The following is a 17,211-nucleotide window of genomic DNA, read 5'->3' as shown; positions in this document are numbered from 1 at the left end:
TCTCTGGGTCCCACAGATCAAAGTCCATCCTCCATGCAGCTCTGAAGCTCAGAGAGAAGGAACATCAGAGATGTGAGGAAGGGATCGTGTCCAGGGTAGGAGTTAAGACTGGCAGCTTCTCCCCCCACCTCCCCGCTTCTTGGACAGCGTGGGAGGCAATGGATTGCAGAGCATGCAGGAGCAGTCGGGAAAATCATGCACTCATTCATTCATTCTTGTATTAATTCCCCAAATACCTCTTGAGCACCTACCATGTGGCAGGCACTCTGCAAAACTGGACTCATGGTGCAGATCAGAAAAAAGACGCCAACTCACCTCACCCCAGCCCCCCTGTCTCAGTTCTGAGCTCTTTCACACCCACATTTATCTTTCCCACTAGTCAGAGCCTTGCAGTCGCTTAGTGGGCTCCATTCATAGTCTTAGTAATACTTTCCTTAATCATTCCAAAGATAAGTCCTATGAATCCTGAGATATATAAAATTATATGAGGGCACTCTTGGACTTTGAAGATCAAAGCTTTGACCTTCATCCCAACTCCACAACTGGGATCCCCACCCAGGACTCCAAGGGACTTCATTTAAAAATCTTCAGACCCAAGGGCACTGTAGGATGCATGAGAGCTGGAAGCCTCTGAGATTTCCAACAACATTTAGAGAAAACAAGAGCTTCCCAACCTTCACTTGAAGCTAGATCCCCCTGGTGTACTGTGTGAAATAGTGGGCTCACTTTGGACTCCTTTGGACAGCCCATGATGGTGACATGACTTCTCTCTCGAAGCACTAAGGCCTACCTCCAAATCACCTGTTACAAGTTCTGTCGCCTGCAGATGTAGGTGACTATGAAGCTCATCACCAGCAGCACCTTGAAGCCCAGAAACAAAGCTACAAAGAAAAGAACAGGCATCCCAATGGGCAACAGGAGACATCAAATGGGGGGCTCTGTGAGTTTAAATACCTCACTCCACTCAGGAGACAAGGTGAACCAGGAGCTCAGCAGTAGAGGTGAGCTTAACTGGGCTTCCAGTGGGCTTGTATGTGCCATGGGGTGCTGTGGACAGTATGAGGTTGGCCTGGATGGGAGATTGTACTTCATGTTGCACCCTACAGGTGAGCACCCGCTCAGACTCCTGGCCTGACACATTCACCAAATGCAAGCTTCCCAAGGTGTAGTGCCCATCACTATTCTCCTTGGATGTGAGTTGCTCAGTTCCCTTGAATGTAGGACAGTTCTCTAACCAACTGAGATGCACACTCTCTGGATAGAGTCTCTGCATGTGGCAGATAGCCACCAATCCAAGGAGGGTGATGACTGGGACACTGTTACTGAACAGGGAAATGATACAGATTAGAGAGAGCAGACTCCTACTTGAGGATGTCCACTGTGGGAGCCTGGGAGTTCCGTGAAGATGGGTCATCTGTGGGAGGTCCACCTCAGAGGAAGATTCAGGTACCCATTAAGTAAATGCATAGCAGAATGAAAGTGAATTGAGTCCATGCTTGATGCATGGTTGGATGCAGGAATGCACGGATGAAAGAATGTATAGTATTGATGAAATTCTCAGGCTAATTCACCTGGAACTGTTTACTGAAATTCCTGGAAAGAAGTTTTGCTTCGTTTCTCATGTTCTTTGTCTTGGCCCAATGTCTGACAGGCTGGTTAGGTCAAGGTGGGGACTCACTACATACTCTTAGTAACATATCCTGGCACCAATATATGAAAATTACAAATTGGGTTGCCATATGGCAGGAGGGGAAGGAGACCAATGTACAAAGAGGAAGATGGTACATACCTTCTGCATCATAACAGGGGGATGGCTTGGAGCATAGTAGACATTATATAAACAAGGGGACTTGCTGAACCACACATTACTACAAACTTAGTGGTTTACGGAAACACATATTATTTCATAGTTCCTGTGGACCAGGAGTTCAGGCGTAGGTTAGCTTAGCTCTCATGCACAGACGGAAGGAAGATGATGTAAAGACACAGGAAGAAGGCCTTTTCTGGGGCTACCAGAGGCTGGGAGAGAGGCCTGTAACAGGTTCCCCCTCACAGTATAAGACAGCTTTAGTTATACTTGCCAAGTTTGAAAGCAACCAAAATGACCTTCAATAAAGAGTGCATAAAGAAATTGTGATTGTACACCAGACAGTGGAATATTACCCAGTGCTATAAAGAAATGACCTATTAGGCCTTGAAAAGATGAGGAAGAACCTTAAATGCTTATTGTTAATCAAAGGAAAAGCCTGCATCATCCCAACTATATGACGTTCTGGAAATGGCAAAACTTTGGAGACAGTAATATGTCAGTGATTGCCAGGGATTAGGGTAGAGAGAGATAAATAGGCAGAGCACAGAGGATTTTTGGGGAAGTGAAACTACTCTGTGCCCTAATAGGATAATTTGTAGTGAATTACAGGACAAACTTGTCCAAACCCGCAGACTCTACAATACCAAGAGTGAATCATAATGTGAACTGTGGACATTGGATGTTAAGGACCTATCAGTGTAGGAGGTTCATCATTTGTAAGAAAGGTACCCCTGGTGGAGGATATTGATAATGGCAGCAGCTGTGATGTGTGGAGGTGGGGAGTCCTACGGGAAATCTGCACATTCTGCTCAATTCTGGTGTGAACCTAAATCTACTTTAAACTATGAAGTCAATCCATTAAAACAATCCATATCAAAGGTCATCTAGATTTTATTCCAAGATATCCTCTAGATATTTTTATAGTTTCATGTCTACATTTGAGTTACTTTTATGAAGGCTGTTAGGAGGTCTGTGTCTGGAGTCAATTTGTTTTCACGTATGTTCACATGTCCAGTAGCTCCATCAACATTTGTTAAAGACTATCTTGGTACTTCCCGAAAGATCAGTTGGCTGTATTTATGTGGGTCTATTTCTGGACTTTCTATTCTCTTGCTTTGCTTTGTGTGTCTAGTCCCTCACCAATGTCACTTTTTTGATTCCTGGAGTTCCCTAGTAAGTCTTATAGTGGAATGATGTCAATCTTCTAGTTTATTCTTCCCCAACATTGAGTTGGCTATTCTGGATCTTTAATTTCTCTATATAAACTTTAGAATCAGTTTGTTACTATACATAAAGTACTTTTCAGGTATTTTGATCGAGATTGCTTTTAATCCCTAGGTCAACTTGGAAAGTATGGATACCCTGACAATATTGAGTCTTTCTATCCCTGAACATGGGATGTAGCTCTATTTCTTTAGTTCTTCTTTGATTGTTTCGTCAGTTTTCTAGCATTCTTATTTCGGTCTTATACATATTATATGAGATTAATACCTGAGTATTTCTCCTTTTTTGCATGCTAATGAAAATGATCATATGTGTTTTTAGTATATAGAAGCACAATTGATTTTTGTATGTTGATCTTGGATCCTTGCTGATCTCACTTATCAACTTAAAGAGTTTCTTAAAAAGCAGATCCTCTGAGATTTTCATCTGCAAATAAGGAAGTTTTATTTCTAACTTTTAAAAAATTTCTACCTTCTCAGTTTAGATTCCTTTCCCCTCCGTTTCTTCCCTTCTCTTCCTTTCTTCTTCTCCCTTGTTCTCCTATAACTTCTAGTACTGTGTTGAATATGAGTTGTGAGAATGAAAAACCTCCCTCATTCCTTACCTTAGGGGGAAAAAAGCCATTCAGACATTTACCACTAAGTGCAATGAAAGGTGTGGGACATTCTGCAGATGTTTTTCATCAAGTTGAGGAAATTCTCTGCTATTTCCAGTTGGCTGAGAGTTTGCATCATGAATACGTTTTGGATTTGTCAAAGGCTTTTTCTGCATCAACTGATATTATCATGTAGTTTTCTTTTTTAACCTGTTGATGTGATAGATTACAATAATTGATTTATAAGCAGTGAAACAGTCTTCCATGCCTGAATAAATCCTTCCTAAGATTAAATACCACGGTATAGAACTTTACATTCTGAAATTCTATTTGATAGCATTATGTTGAAAATCCTTGCATATAGAATCATGAGAGATATACGTCTGTAGTTATCTTTTTTAATGTACATTCAATCTGGTTTTGCTATCAAGGTAATAATAGACCCAACAAATGAATAAGGAACGTGTCATCCTCTTCTATTTTCTGGAAGATTGTATAAAATTGGTACTAATTCTTCTGCAAATGTTTACTAACATTTTGCAAGGGGTCTAGATGTCTCATATATTTTACTTGTTCAAAAACTATCCAAGCTTTCTTCCTCCTTCCTTATACTCAGAAAATGGTTTTGGTGTCCTCTTCCATCAGATGTGCACCTCTCAAGCCATCTGCTCTGGCAGTTGGGACTCAAAGCCTCTGCAACATGAACCAATGGCCTTGGGGAAGAGATTCCACATGCTTGTTTAGCTTTTTCAGCAAGTAGAGTCAGAACCTTAAGTTCTGTTGGAGAGCCTGCAGTGTTCAGCTTCCATCACTGACCCAGAGAGACCCCTAGTGACCACTTCTGGCCAGTGTTCCATTAGCATGCAAACCTCTGCAAATTTTCACAGTGATTATGTTTAGATGGAACATTAAGGATTCTTTTCTTGCTTTATAATTTCATATTTTCCCACATTTGTTGTCCATTGAGAGGTAGCATCTGTGTGGTGGTAAAAAATTAAAGGACAGATTTTTTTGGTCCTATGTAACCCTGGGGGCGGGGGCGGGGGATGAGAACTCTAAAATGTGCTGTGCTCAGGCTTGTGACCATAGAGGAGTGTCTTTCCTTGAACATAATGGTGTGGACTGTTCCACACAGCCACTGGGAGATTTTCTGAGCCAAGAGCTATTCCAACCTAGTTCTATCAATTCGGGCTCAGACAGAGAAATTCTCCTCCAAGAAATTCTAGGTAAACTGGTGAGAACAGAGTAAACAGGCATAAGGGAGTCCCCACCACACACATCTGAAGTTCCACTCACTGGGGAATTCCAGCAGCAGAGTCAGCAGCAGGGATGGCAGAGGTGGGCAGATGCAGAGCCAGGGACAGGCTTCATCATGGTCTTAGAGCCTTCCTGTCTGAGTGTTGTCCTGGGAGGCCCAGGACTCTGTGCTCTGAAGAGAGAAGATACTCCCTGCCTCTGTGATGTCAGAAGAAGGGGACTGTGATGAGAGGAAAGACCACAGGACTTTAACACTTTTTCTTTGAGATTATCAAGGGACAGGCAAGGCGGCCACAAGCTGAGAAGATGCTGCTTGAAATGTTTGGGGTTTCCAGAGTTAAGGGCATGACACCCATGAACTTATGCTCATTGCTGAGCCTCATCCCATCTGAGATCTCCGCAACCCACACCCCTGCTGCTGTAGAGGTAGACATGATGCGGGAAAGAGGTTAGACTTTTGGCGATGGTGATAATTTGTGGTTTATAGAATTGAGGGTGCTACAGGGAGCGTGAGACCACTGTGCAGGAGCAAAAGCAATGCACCTAGAAACATGCCTGGAAGGTGAGGGCTGCCTATTCTATCTGTGCCAGTCTGGGGGTAGCTCTGGAAGAAGGGAGTGGAGGACAGAAGAAAAGCTCTCAGAAAGAGAGGAGAACCAGCATGTTGGCCTCCTTCTCTCACCTCCAGAATGGGCTCAATCCAAGCACAAAGGTTGTGTCCGGGGCCTCTCAGCCCACACTCAGCTAGTGAACCTTTAATATCCACGAGTGCATTGTCAGCACTGACCGCTAAGGCTATTTCGCTTTGCTTCTTTGTTAGCCCCACATCCTCTAGGGATCGACAGAATGTTAGGGCCAGGAGAGGTGTTAGAACAAGAGGAGAATGCAGAACAGTCCCAAACTGCCTATGGGAGATGAGAAGAGTCCCCTCCTCCACTTATGACACCATCCTATCACATTGTTCTGGAATGAGGAAGTCCATGCTGGATTAGCCCTGCTGAGAGCTGGGCAGGATCTTACCCCAGCTTTCAGGAAACCTGCCATGTAATACTTCTCTAGCAGACCTCACACCTTCCATTAGACTCTTAACTCTTTAGAGCCTGGGATTTTTAGTGCCTTCACAGCCAAGAGCACTGGCTTTGCAAACAGAAGCAGTTAAGGTTCAAACCTTGAATGCACTTCTTGGTGGCTGAGCTGTGTAAACTTTGACCTTGAAATGTTCATTTGTATAGCTCTAATACTCAAAACTGTGTTCATAGTCTGCACTTGGACTTTCTCTTCTCCGCTTAGCCCCTGTTCAGTGTTTGGCACAACTTGTAACCATTTGGTCAAACCAAGAAGGGACCCATGTTCTACACCCTCGTCTCTCTCCTACCAGCCCCTATTAATTTTACCTCCTAAACACCTCTAGAATCTATGTCCCCATTTCCACATCATCTTCTGCCTGGGTGAAAACTGTTACTTCCGGATAAGCTATCCCTAACTCCTTTGCCCGCTGTTGCTCTTCTTTCTACTTCATCCAGGGTGTTTTTCCAACACACAGATCTGAGGACATCCCATTCTTGCATAAACATTTTTGTGGATTCTCATTGTTCTTGCATAGTTAGATTGTTTGGTATATGGTCTGTGGTGTGTGGTGTGTGGTGTGTGGTATGTGGTATCTGGTGTATTGTTTATGCCATATAGTGGGTGATATATGGTAGAGGCATATTGTAAATGGCATATGGATTTGGTATGTGGCATATGGTATATGATACAAGGTATGTGGTATGTGGTACGTTAAAAAGCCCATCCTTCCATGATTGGCTTGGCCCCAGGGGATAAAATGATCCCACCCTTTCTGGTACCCACCACAGCCTCTCTACTCCCCATCAGGTTTCCTGGGAAACGTGCTGACATGAATATTAGCAAGCAGGTCATTTTCAGGGAAAACACTAGAATCCAACATGGTAGTGAGGAGAAGGGAGCGAGATTGTTCAGAAGAAGTGGGTGGCAGTGAAGTCCCAAAGAAAACTTCAGCTGATCTCCCACGGATCTCTGGTACTAGGATGTTCCTTTAAAGTTGTCCTGAACTGGGGTGAGAGGGCTGGACCTTTACATCCCCATGTTGATGAGCCACTGGATATGGCAGGTTCCCAGGCGTGACCTTGGCATTGTGGCTTTCCTCAGCTGAGGCCATCCCAAGAGGGCTGACAGCTCAGGGCCATCTCCTGAGGTCTGGTTCATCATAGCACTCACCACCTTCTGCTGAGCCCCTTCCACTTCAGGTCCTTGGGCTCAGGATATGGTATAACTTCACTTCCCCTCCCATGAGGTCTTACAGCCCTCCCACCTCACTCAGAGTCTCAGAGTGTGCTGACCCCACTTGGTCTAACATGGGCTTTACAAACTGGAAATATTTAGGGGAATGTCATAGAGGACCGAGGAGCAGCTTCTTTTGGGATCTCTGAGTGCTTGGCTCTGGAGTGAGCTCTGGCAGTGGACAGAGAAAGGAGGAGAAGGACCTCAGACTGTGAAGTGAAATGAAACCTGGCTATGAAGACGCCTGGGTGGCTCAGCAGTTGAGCATTCTGCCTTTGGCTCGGGGCCTGATCCCAGGGTTTGGGATGGAGCCTCACGACCTGCTCCTTCAGAGAGTTTGCTTCTCCCTCTGCCTGTGTCTCTGCCTCTCTCTTTGTCTCTCACGAATAAGTAAATGGAAATCTTTAAACAAACAAACAAACCAACCAAAAAACCCTGGGTATAAAAACACAGAAGTCTCCCCAACACACATTGTCTTGTGTTGTCCCCCAGTGAGGTGCAAGAGGCGAGATTCAGCTGAGGACAGGATGATGACATTTTTTAATAGTTCCTATTTTGGAACAATTTACATTTACACAAAAATTATGACAATCACACAGAGTTCCATATATAACTGCACACAGTTTCCCTCTTATTAGCATCTAATGGAAATATGGTGCACCTGTGATAATTAGTGAACCAAAACTTGGTACATTACTATTAACCAAAGGCATAGTTTATTCAGATTTTTTCTTAGCTTGGGCTGCTATAACATAGCACCATAAACCGGATGCCTTGAAACAACAGGAACTTATCTCTCACAGACCTGGAGGCTGGAAGTCTGAAATCAGGGTGCCAGGATGGTTGGGCTGTGATGGTTGGGCTTGTGGTTGTAGACTGCTGATTACCTGTATTCTCACCTGGTGGATGGGGCAAGCTGGTTGCCTGGCCTCTCTTCATAAGGGCAATGATCCCCTTCGTGAGGACTCCATCCTCATGACCTCAACACCCATCAATGATCTCACTTTCAAATCCCATCACACTTTTAGAATTTAACATTTTAGAATTCAACATTTGAACTTTGGGGAAACACAGATACTCAGCCCAGCAAACATTTATTTAGTTTTTACCCCAATGACCTTTTGTCTTTCAGAATTCCATGCAGGTTACCACATGACATTTTCTTGTCTTTTTTCTTTAGATTGCTCTCAGCTCTGACAGCTTATCTGCCTTTCCTTGTTGGTGATGGCCTGACAGTTAGAGCAGTCCTGCTCAGGTATCTCATGGAATGTCTCTCTGCAATTTGTCAGATGCTTTCCTCATAAGCAGACTGGGGTGACGGGTTTGGGGAGGAAGGTCACAGAGGAAAAGTGCTGCTTTCATGACATTATATCCAGGGTGCACACTGTGGCCATGGCTCGTGGCTGTCGGTGAACTCATGATCATGTGGCTGAACTCTATTTGTCAAGTGTCCTCTCTGTAGTTACTCCTTTTTCCACTTTTCCATGCTATCCTTTTTAGAAGAGTCACCACAACCAGCCCACCCTTCAGGAGTGGGCGGTTAGGCTTCCTGTCCTTAGGGTAAAGTATCTACGTAAATCATCTGGGACCTTTCTGCACAGGACATTATTTCTTCTCTTCAATTTATCTATTTACTCAATTATTAATTTATACCAATTTGGGCTTAAAGATATTTATTTTGTATGTGGGAGTGTAATCGGTCTTAGAAGGAGCTATAACAAAATATCCCAACTAGGTGGCTTATAACAAAAGAAAGTACCTGCTCACTCTTGTGGAGGCTGGAACCTGAGATCAGGGAGTCAGCCTGCTTGGGAGAGGGACTCTAGGTTTTTCATTTTGTCCTCACATGGCTGAAGGGGCTGGGGTCTTATTTATTTATTTATTTATTCATTTATTCATTTATTTATTTTTAAAAGATATTATTTATTTATTCATGACAGACACAGACAGAAAGGGGCAGAGACACAGGCAGTAGGAGAAGATGCTCCTTATTAGGATTCCAATGTGGGACTCGATCCCAGGACCTGGGATCAGGAACTGAGCCAAAGGCAGATGCTTAACCTCTGAGCCACTCAGGCACCCCATGGGGTTTCTTTTAAAAGGGCTAATACCACTCATGAGGGTGGATCCTCATGACCTACTTACTATCCAGAGGCCCCACCTTCTGACAGCAGCATGTGGGCTTGAATATTCTAACACTTGAATTTTGTGACTCAAACATTCAGACCATAGCAGAACCGGATATACTGCTTTACTTATTTGTTGCTCAAACTGTTGCACTTTGGCCATCGGGAGCTCTTCCAGGAGGTTCCTGTACTCATTTGACGTACTCCAATCAGTGGGCTATTGTTGTGTTTTTTTGGAAATCCACTTGCTTATTTCTGGAGGATATGATGTTCTGGTAGAATTTTTCAACACAAAGAAGAGGGAGTAGTATTTAATGAAAAGGTTTTAGGTACATGCACCAGTTGATTGAATGAAGTGAAATATTATTTTATAATCTGACATCTAGTAGACACTGATATCTTCCATGAAGTATTCACCAATATGTTTTTTAAAAATGTGATGGCCTAACACATGGCAGTCATTGTTCTGGGAACCAAGGACACAGGTATGGTCCCTTCTCTGTCAGAGTTGACATCCTATTTGAGGAAGAGACAAATACACACAGGAATTCTCATACTGCATGGTGCTGAAGTGCACGAATGTCAGTTGCACAAGTCAGTTAAAGAACATTAGTCCCGGGAATCCCTGGGTGGCTCAGTGGTTTAGTGCCTGCCTTTGGCCCAGGGCGTGATCCTGGAGTCCCCGGATGAAGTTCCACATCAGGCTCCCTGCATAGAGCCTGCTTCTCCCTCGGCCTGTATCTCTGCCTCTCTCTCTCCTTTGTGTCTTCCATGAATAAATAAATAAAATCTTAAAAAAAAAGAAAAAAAAAAAAACACTTAGTCCCCAAACACACATTTCAAGTTTTATTGACCACAAGGAATTTACCACGAGCAACGGCATGAAGTACAAACTTTACTGCTGCTTCTTCCTCAGGCCACAAATCCCTATGTAACTAGCAAATGCTCATCACGATAAGTAAGCATCACATCTTTCAAAGACTGTAATGGTTCATCTCTGTGACTCCGTTACTTATTTTACCACACACAGCAGCACAGGCTGTTGTGTTGTGCTCTGTTCTCTCAGCAATGAACCACAGCGACATTGCATAAAGCTGGAAAAAATGACAAAAGGGAATTGGCACAAAGCTGAGAGTGCAATGGAGAAACAAGAAGAGATGAGGCTGCAGGTGAAGTTCACGTTGAATGTGAGTGGAGCTCATAAAGGCCTAGCTACCATGGGAATGGTGACAGGGATGCTGGTCCCCAGTGTGTGGATATGCAGCCTAAGGAACAGAATGAAGGCAAACTTACCCCGTGAAACAGGAGAGTGGTGGTTGAAGCAGGGGCGATGTGTGAAAATGTCCCAAGGAAGTGACACCAGCAAATAATTAAATTAATACTGTAAAGATTTCACAACATTGAAAGTGCAAGAGTTAAAAAACAATTAAAAAAAATAAAAAGAAAGTGCAAGAGTTGGAATGTTGGAAGCTGATCCCATTGAGAACAGAGTGAGATAACTCAGATGCTGACTCTATATTGTCAAGTGTGAGGTCAGAAGAATGCAAGCACTGTGCAAACTACTCTTGATAGGTCTTTACAAAAAATAAAACACAAGCCTTTTCAGTGTTGCTAACGTTTCAAATGACCGTATATCAAGTAAACAATAGTTTTATTGTTTTTTAATTTCCCTATAACTTTCACAATAGATAGCTAAAGAGATTTTCTATGTTTTGAAAAACATTTGTGAAGGTCACAGAAGAATCATTATTTTGCCCGTTGATTACTGAGTTAACGTTGCATGTTTCAGCCAAACAGTGATAGTTTCTGTCCCGCAATCTCCAACAAAATGAGCACTGGCCTCCATTTATTTTTTTATTTTTTATTTTTTTATATTTATTTATTTATTTATTTATTTATTTATTTATTTATTTACTTATTTATTTATTTATTCGGCATCCATTTATCATGTCCGCTGACCATAAGTTCTAGGGAAACAATTCAATTCAGCTATGATCTATCAGAACACAGAGCAAGAGAAAGGAATTGATATTTTATAAGGGTGGTTTATGTAAGGGGCTTTAAATAAAGTGACATGTCAGCAGAACTTGAAAGAGGGAGAGACGGTCATGCAGATCCTTAGGGGGAGGAAACAGAGGAGACATATACTTTGACTTCCATTTTTAAGGAATCACTGTGGCTGAAACTAGAGGGCCTGCTAGAGAGGAAGCAATGGTCCAGGAACAGATGCTGGTGGCCAGGATCAGGGAGCAAGCAGCCCTGGGAGGGAACAGTGTGCAGACTCTGGGTAGAGCTCACTGGTGTGCGGGAGGAGGCTTACACTCACTCCTGAGAGTTTTGTGAGCTAATTGTGAAAGTGCTGGCAGCTTGTCATTGGCCACGTCGGAGTGTTGACACCACAGATGTCCATAAGCACTACAAATCAGGTTTCTTTTCCTTTCTGGGAGTAGATTGTTTAACATTGGGACTTAGAATTCCAAAGGCAGAATTGAATGTGGTATATAATGAAAAGATATCAAGGATGGCTCCGGCCTCCTGGACTGCCAGCTGGTGTACATGAGCAGTGGGGTTGGGATGACTGAAGGTGACAGAAGAGCTAACCTTTCAATCACTGGGAGGAAGGAATTTTCTCTCTGGGATTGAGGAGTAGGACATGGAGGCAGAAGAAGGAGAATCATTTCTCTTCATCAGACCAGGATGGAATTCATTTCTATTCAAGACACAATGGGGAACCTCACCAAGGCTGGGAAATCTGGGGCTTGGCAGGAATACGTCCTGAGAGTATGGACATGACTGTGTAGTTCATGGCCACAGTCCCCAGGAGATGGTTGAGATGCCTGATATGTGTAGATGTGAACTGTTCCTCATATTCCAGACATATGTCCTTACATAAGTCCCCAGAGCAAGTTCCCATGGATCCTGCTCAGGCCCAGGGATGAAGACCCAGTGCTGAGGGCAGAAGGACTGTGAGAAGGAGCCGCAAGATCTGTGGGTAGGCTGGCCTCTGGGGGAAGCAATGCATATGGAGCAGAATTGTGGAAGCGTCTAGTTGTTCCTTCTCTTAGGCTGGGCCTCTCAGGGAAGGAAGGAGGCAGCAGACACTGATGGTGGCGTGTGGCAGGGGAGGAGGAAGGAGGTGTGGGATCCATGTCCACATTTAATTATCTGCTCATCATTCCAGAAATGTTCCCCACGTGTCTGCTATGTCCTAGGTGCTATTTTCCTCCTGGGGCACCTGTTGTGGGAGGTCAGGCAGCCCCTGATATAGGACACTGCCACCTCAGGCTCTCCCCCAGGTTCTCACCCCCCTTCCCCATCCCATCCAGTCTGTCCCACAGAGGGTCAGCCAGGAGCCCTCCTCAGAGCAACTATCTGGCATCTATCAGCATCTCCTAGAAGCAGACTCCTTGTATCCTTAGAAGCCCCATGCTCGATAATCTAGGGATAGTCTCCAAGGGATTCCTTGCACCCAGCTGCCCCTAACTCAGGCCCTCTGCCCACTCCCTTCCCAGAATCTCTAGGACTCTGTGCACACTCTTGATGGCCTTGAACCTCAACCACCAACTACAGCCCCCCACACACACACTCCCTGGGATTGGGAACCTCCTGGAGGGTCCCTGAGATTTCTGAGGGCATCAAGGGACGTGTGTCACCTGCTCTTTACTCCAGATGGGTGCTGACCCTCTGTGCTCTGTGGGCTGCCCCTCTTCCTGACCTGGATCCTACTGGGACTGACCTTGGCCTGCCTTCCCTGACCCAAACTTACAGTTAGGTCCTTGCTTCCTGTGGGCATAGATGGCAGAGACAGTGATGAGCAGCAGCAGCTTTGGGCTCAGGAGGAGGGCTGTCAGCAGTGGAGCAGACACTGGGATTGAGGAGTAGGACATGGAGGCAGAAGAAGGAGAATCATTTCTCTTCATCAGACTAGGATGGAATTCATTTCTATTCAAGACACAATGGGGAACCTCACCAAGGCTGGGAAATCTGGGGCTTGGCAGGAATCTGGGTCTGGAAATGGAGGGATATAAGGCACCATATTAAGGAGCACCCTCTTTAATATGGCACCTGAGTGGCACCTGGGTGGCTCAGTGGTTGAGCATCCGCCTTTGGCTCAGGGCATGATCCCAGAGTCCTGGGATCGAGTCTTGCAACAGCTTCCCTGCAGGGAGCCTGCTTCTCCCTCTGCCTATGTCTCTGCCTCTCTGTCTCTCATGAGTAAATAAATAAGATCTTGAAAAAGCAGAAGAAGGGGCACCGTGGAGTCCATTCTGTGGGGCCTCCAATTATTCCATCTGGGTCGCCTGGACCCCATCAACACTCTGAAAGTCATGAATCGCCCTTGCACTCAAGTTGAGGCAGAATTCAGAGTAAGAAGCTCCTTATCTTGCTCACCTTTCTCAGGACATTTCCCTCAATGTCTTTCTTGAGGGAAGGAGTGGAGAGAATGGGGCTCGGTAACCTGTAAGTGTGGTTTACTAACCTAGTCCTTAAACACCATGGGTCAGGTCACATGTCCTCTTTCTGAAGAGGGAATAAGCTCATAGTTGAAGGAGGGTCACAGAAAAGTGAGAAATCCCAGGCATTCCCTCATTGGTGTCTCATGGGATAACTCTGAGACCTTGTCCTTGGGCCAGGACAAGTTCAATACCAGGGTAATAAGAACAAATGTCAGCCCAGCCTTGAGTAGAGTGAGGACAGGTGTCATATGAACAAGGTGAAGGCTGCCCTGCTTTGCTCCATGTGTGGGGCTTGATGACCTCAAGTTCTCATGTGCTGAGGGAGGCCTCAAGGTGGCCTGATCTCTTGAAACCTCCTGGGGAGGGAAGGAAATGGAGTCTAATGCTTAGGAGTGCATTTAAACACCATCCAGCCCACCTGGACCCCAGTACCTACACCAGCTGCTCTGTTTCTGTGGACATAGAGCTTGGGTCAGGAAGCACAACTTTATATTTGCCTTTTCACAATGACTGGTTTTTGCTTGTACGCTTCTCCCTCTGCCTGTGTCTCTGCCTCTGTGTGTGTGTGTGTGTGTCTCTCATGAATAAATACATAAAATTTTTTAAACTAGAAGAAAGGAAGCTGTTGAGAACACACCATATTTGCCCTTGGGGTGTTGGAGGATGGTAGGTCACAGCTGGGTCCCGACCTAGTGTTCTCTCAGTAGAAAGAGCTGCATTGCCCACTTTTGCACCTGCTTCTAGCAGGCAGCCTGAAGTAGAGGACTGAAGAAGTGGAGGCTAAGTGGACACTAGCCTCTTCACTCCAGTTAAAACAACTCACAAAGAGCATCCCGATTGCCAGCTCTCTCTGAGCTCCCCGTCTTGCTGTGCTAGATTGTGTTCAACATCTCCCTTTGCCAGTCCTGTCTCCTTCCCTCTCTCACACATATGGATTGGGCAGCATTTCAGAGTGAGCTTTACCCCTTCTCATAGCATCTTGGAGTTTGCTTCCCAGGACACATGACATGTGGATCTTGTCTGGGAGGGGTCTGGAAAGCCAGCTGTAAAGTGCACTTTTGGACCAGGATCTCTATCAACTGGCTGGCCAAGAGGGCCCCAGTCCTGGCAGGAGGTAGAGTAAGGTAGGTACCAGCTTGCTCTGCTATTGTCACTGCTGGAACCTCACTGTGGTGACCCCGGAGGGTGTAAGCAGAGGAGGGGAGTGCCCTGGAATTCTGGAAATGAGTTGGTAATTATGAGAACTATGGGATTGGGTGGATGTTACTGGGCATCAACTCTTTGGAAAAGGACAATGCAAAGAGAAAGCTGATGAAAAAAACTAAAACAGAAGAAAGCCAAGTCCGACTGATCACACGTGAAAGGTTCTTGGGAAAGTCAGAACTTCTGGGCAACATTGTAGACTCTTACCTCCTACAGGCAAAGGGAAGAAAAGCTGAGGACATGATTGGGTTCAACATAATCCTAAGAGCATCAGTGCTACAAAGAGGATCGAAGTCTACAGCTACAGGGCACCTGCTGTGCCAGAACAGGGAACGTATTGGGGGAAATATGGGAGATTGATACGGAGATGTGGGATAAGGACTTCCGGGCCAAGGCATTCAAAACCCTCAGGACACTTGTGTCTGCTGAGGACAAAGTAGCAGCTTGGCTACTCATCTCCAAAACACAGACTCTGAACCCAAAGAAAACACAACAAAAGAACACTAAATACTATGGAAAATTGGCTCTCAGTAGTCCTTGGAGAACAATGCCCAAACTGCAAAATCTCTGGGAGAAAAAAGGGAAAAGCCACCAAATCCAAATGCACTACTCTTTACATGTTGCCCTCTCACGCTCACTTGCTCAGGAAAGGGCAAGTGCAGCAGACAAGGGTAGCTAGCCAAGGAGCCTGAGAGGTATTTAGAAATGCCACTCCCATATAAAATACAGCTAAAAGTAGAAAAATATTGGAAATGTGTCCTGCAGATCAGGACACAGAGGGGGTTTCCAAGTATGTTTGACATAAGAGGGCTGGCCCAGAACCCCTAGAGTCTGGAAACAATTGGTACCTTAAATGGCAAGAAAGACTGTGTGGTAATTAGCTAGGGTTTTGAGTGGGTTTATCTTGGAGTACCTGAGCCGAGCCAACTTAATCACAGAGATCCTTACAAGTGAAAGAAGGAGGCAAGAGAGTGGGAGCAGGATGCATGACGACCACAGCAGAGGTCAGAGTGTGTGGGGGCCTCTGCCGAAGAGTGTGGCTGCCTCTAGAAGCTGGAAGAGCAAGGACGCCCGCTCTCCCCCAGAGTCCCCTGAAAGAACACAGCCCTGCCATCCCATCTCTAGAAATGGACGAAATAAATTTGTGTTCAAGCCACTATTCACTTGCTAACTATTATAGCAGTAATAGGAACCTAATACAGGGGGGTAGGGACATTTTAGGCCAACAAATGTGAATAAAGGGGAGAGGCTTGATGAAAATGCATCATTTGTGGGGGCAAAGGCAAAAAAGAAGAAAGAAGTGCTGTTTCCAAATTGAGTGATGAAGAGAAGAAAGAACAATGGAGGAGGCAAACTTGGGTTCCTCACAAAGTACTAGAAAGATCAGAGGACTCAGAACCTCTCTCCTACTCTCCGAACCAGCCAACCAACCCCAAGCCCTAGGAACATACCTGGTCATGCTATGCTGAGAGAAGGGAGCTCTTTTAAGCTAGAAGTATTGTAAAATTCCTCAGTACCATAAACATGAACAAAAAGATATGCATCCTTACACCACACCCGTTGGTCCTGTGATGGCAGTGGTCACTGCCTTGGGATGTCCAGGGGAGGTGGCACCCTTGTACATCAGGGACACATAGGCATATGGTTCTTGTGCCCAGAAGGCCAAGCCAGACAACCCCAATATCCATTTCGATCCTTAGCACACAGGAAAGTTGTCAGTTCCAGACCACTGGAAGTATAAGAAGTAACAGCCTTGGTCTGAGCCTCGGGCAAGACCAAAGACAAAACCCCAACCCAGGTAGACCAGACATGATTATGTAGAGTTCTCTCTCCCTGCTCTCCTGGTTTAGTACAAGCCTGACCTCTGGAAATCACATGAGGTCCAAGCATAGGAGGGCCCTAGAGATGGAAGAGGAATGCAGGCACGATGGGTGCCCTGGACTGGAGGAAGAACACGGCTCCAGGTACCCTGGCTCCACATTCCTGACTCCACCAGCACAGAAGGAGGCCCAAGAGTGGCATTCGGACTAAGAAAAGTCTATACTCAATAATACCAGTTCCCATTTCAAAAAATGAAAAGAAGCAAAATAAACTCAAACAAGAAAAATGAGGGGAAAAAGCAATGAAATTGGAAAGAGAAACAATAGAGAAAAATCACTGAAACAAAAGCGGGTTCTTTGAAAAGCTCAATAAAATGAAAAACTTCTAACAATTCTGACAACAAAAAAAGAGACAAAT

At 45.0% G+C, this 17,211-nt stretch overlaps 2 protein-coding genes and 1 long non-coding RNA gene across 11 annotated transcripts in view; 1 reads left to right on the top strand and 2 right to left on the bottom strand.

Annotated features, from left to right (window-relative positions):
* Positions 1–3,758: 3,758 nt before the first annotated feature.
* Positions 3,759–5,160, bottom strand: LOC144298084 (uncharacterized). The gene is made up of 2 exons (XR_013365070.1): positions 4,926–5,160; positions 3,759–4,605 (listed from the first exon to the last, which is right to left on the bottom strand). It is a non-coding gene; the product is annotated as an uncharacterized LOC144298084 (long non-coding RNA).
* LOC144298082 (uncharacterized) overlaps positions 5,155–17,211 on the top strand; it is an 83,531-nt gene continuing 71,474 nt past the window's right edge. The window contains exons 1-3 of one of the 9 annotated variants that reach the window (XR_013365064.1): positions 5,155–5,312; positions 8,368–8,442; positions 10,230–10,923. Coding sequence is in view for 1 of the 9 variants with exons in the window: in XM_077872499.1 (XP_077728625.1) it covers positions 5,438–5,448; positions 8,368–8,442; positions 10,344–10,683 (426 nt within the window). In the remaining 8 variants the exon portion in view is untranslated. Of the gene's footprint in view, positions 5,449–8,367; positions 8,443–10,229; positions 10,924–17,211 lie in introns of those variants that run through there. The other 8 variants (XR_013365066.1, XR_013365068.1, XR_013365062.1 and 5 more) reach the window with 8 other exon arrangements.
* The window catches only part of LOC144298077 (signal-regulatory protein beta-1-like), a 33,303-nt gene continuing 26,238 nt past the window's right edge, over positions 10,147–17,211 (bottom strand). Inside the window, exons 5-6 of the mRNA XM_077872488.1 lie at positions 13,080–13,178; positions 10,147–12,548 (exon numbers count right to left, since the gene is read on the bottom strand). Of these exons, the coding sequence (XP_077728614.1) occupies positions 12,529–12,548; positions 13,080–13,178 (119 nt within the window). The 3' untranslated portion in view covers positions 10,147–12,528. The remainder of the gene's footprint in view (positions 12,549–13,079; positions 13,179–17,211) is intronic.

The sequence above is a fragment of the Canis aureus genome, chromosome 26 (genome assembly GCF_053574225.1).
Source record: "Canis aureus isolate CA01 chromosome 26, VMU_Caureus_v.1.0, whole genome shotgun sequence".
Taxonomy (NCBI): Eukaryota; Metazoa; Chordata; class Mammalia; order Carnivora; family Canidae; genus Canis; species Canis aureus.
The sequence above is the reverse complement of the archived record's forward strand: the minus strand, read 5'-3'. Positions and strand labels throughout refer to the sequence as shown.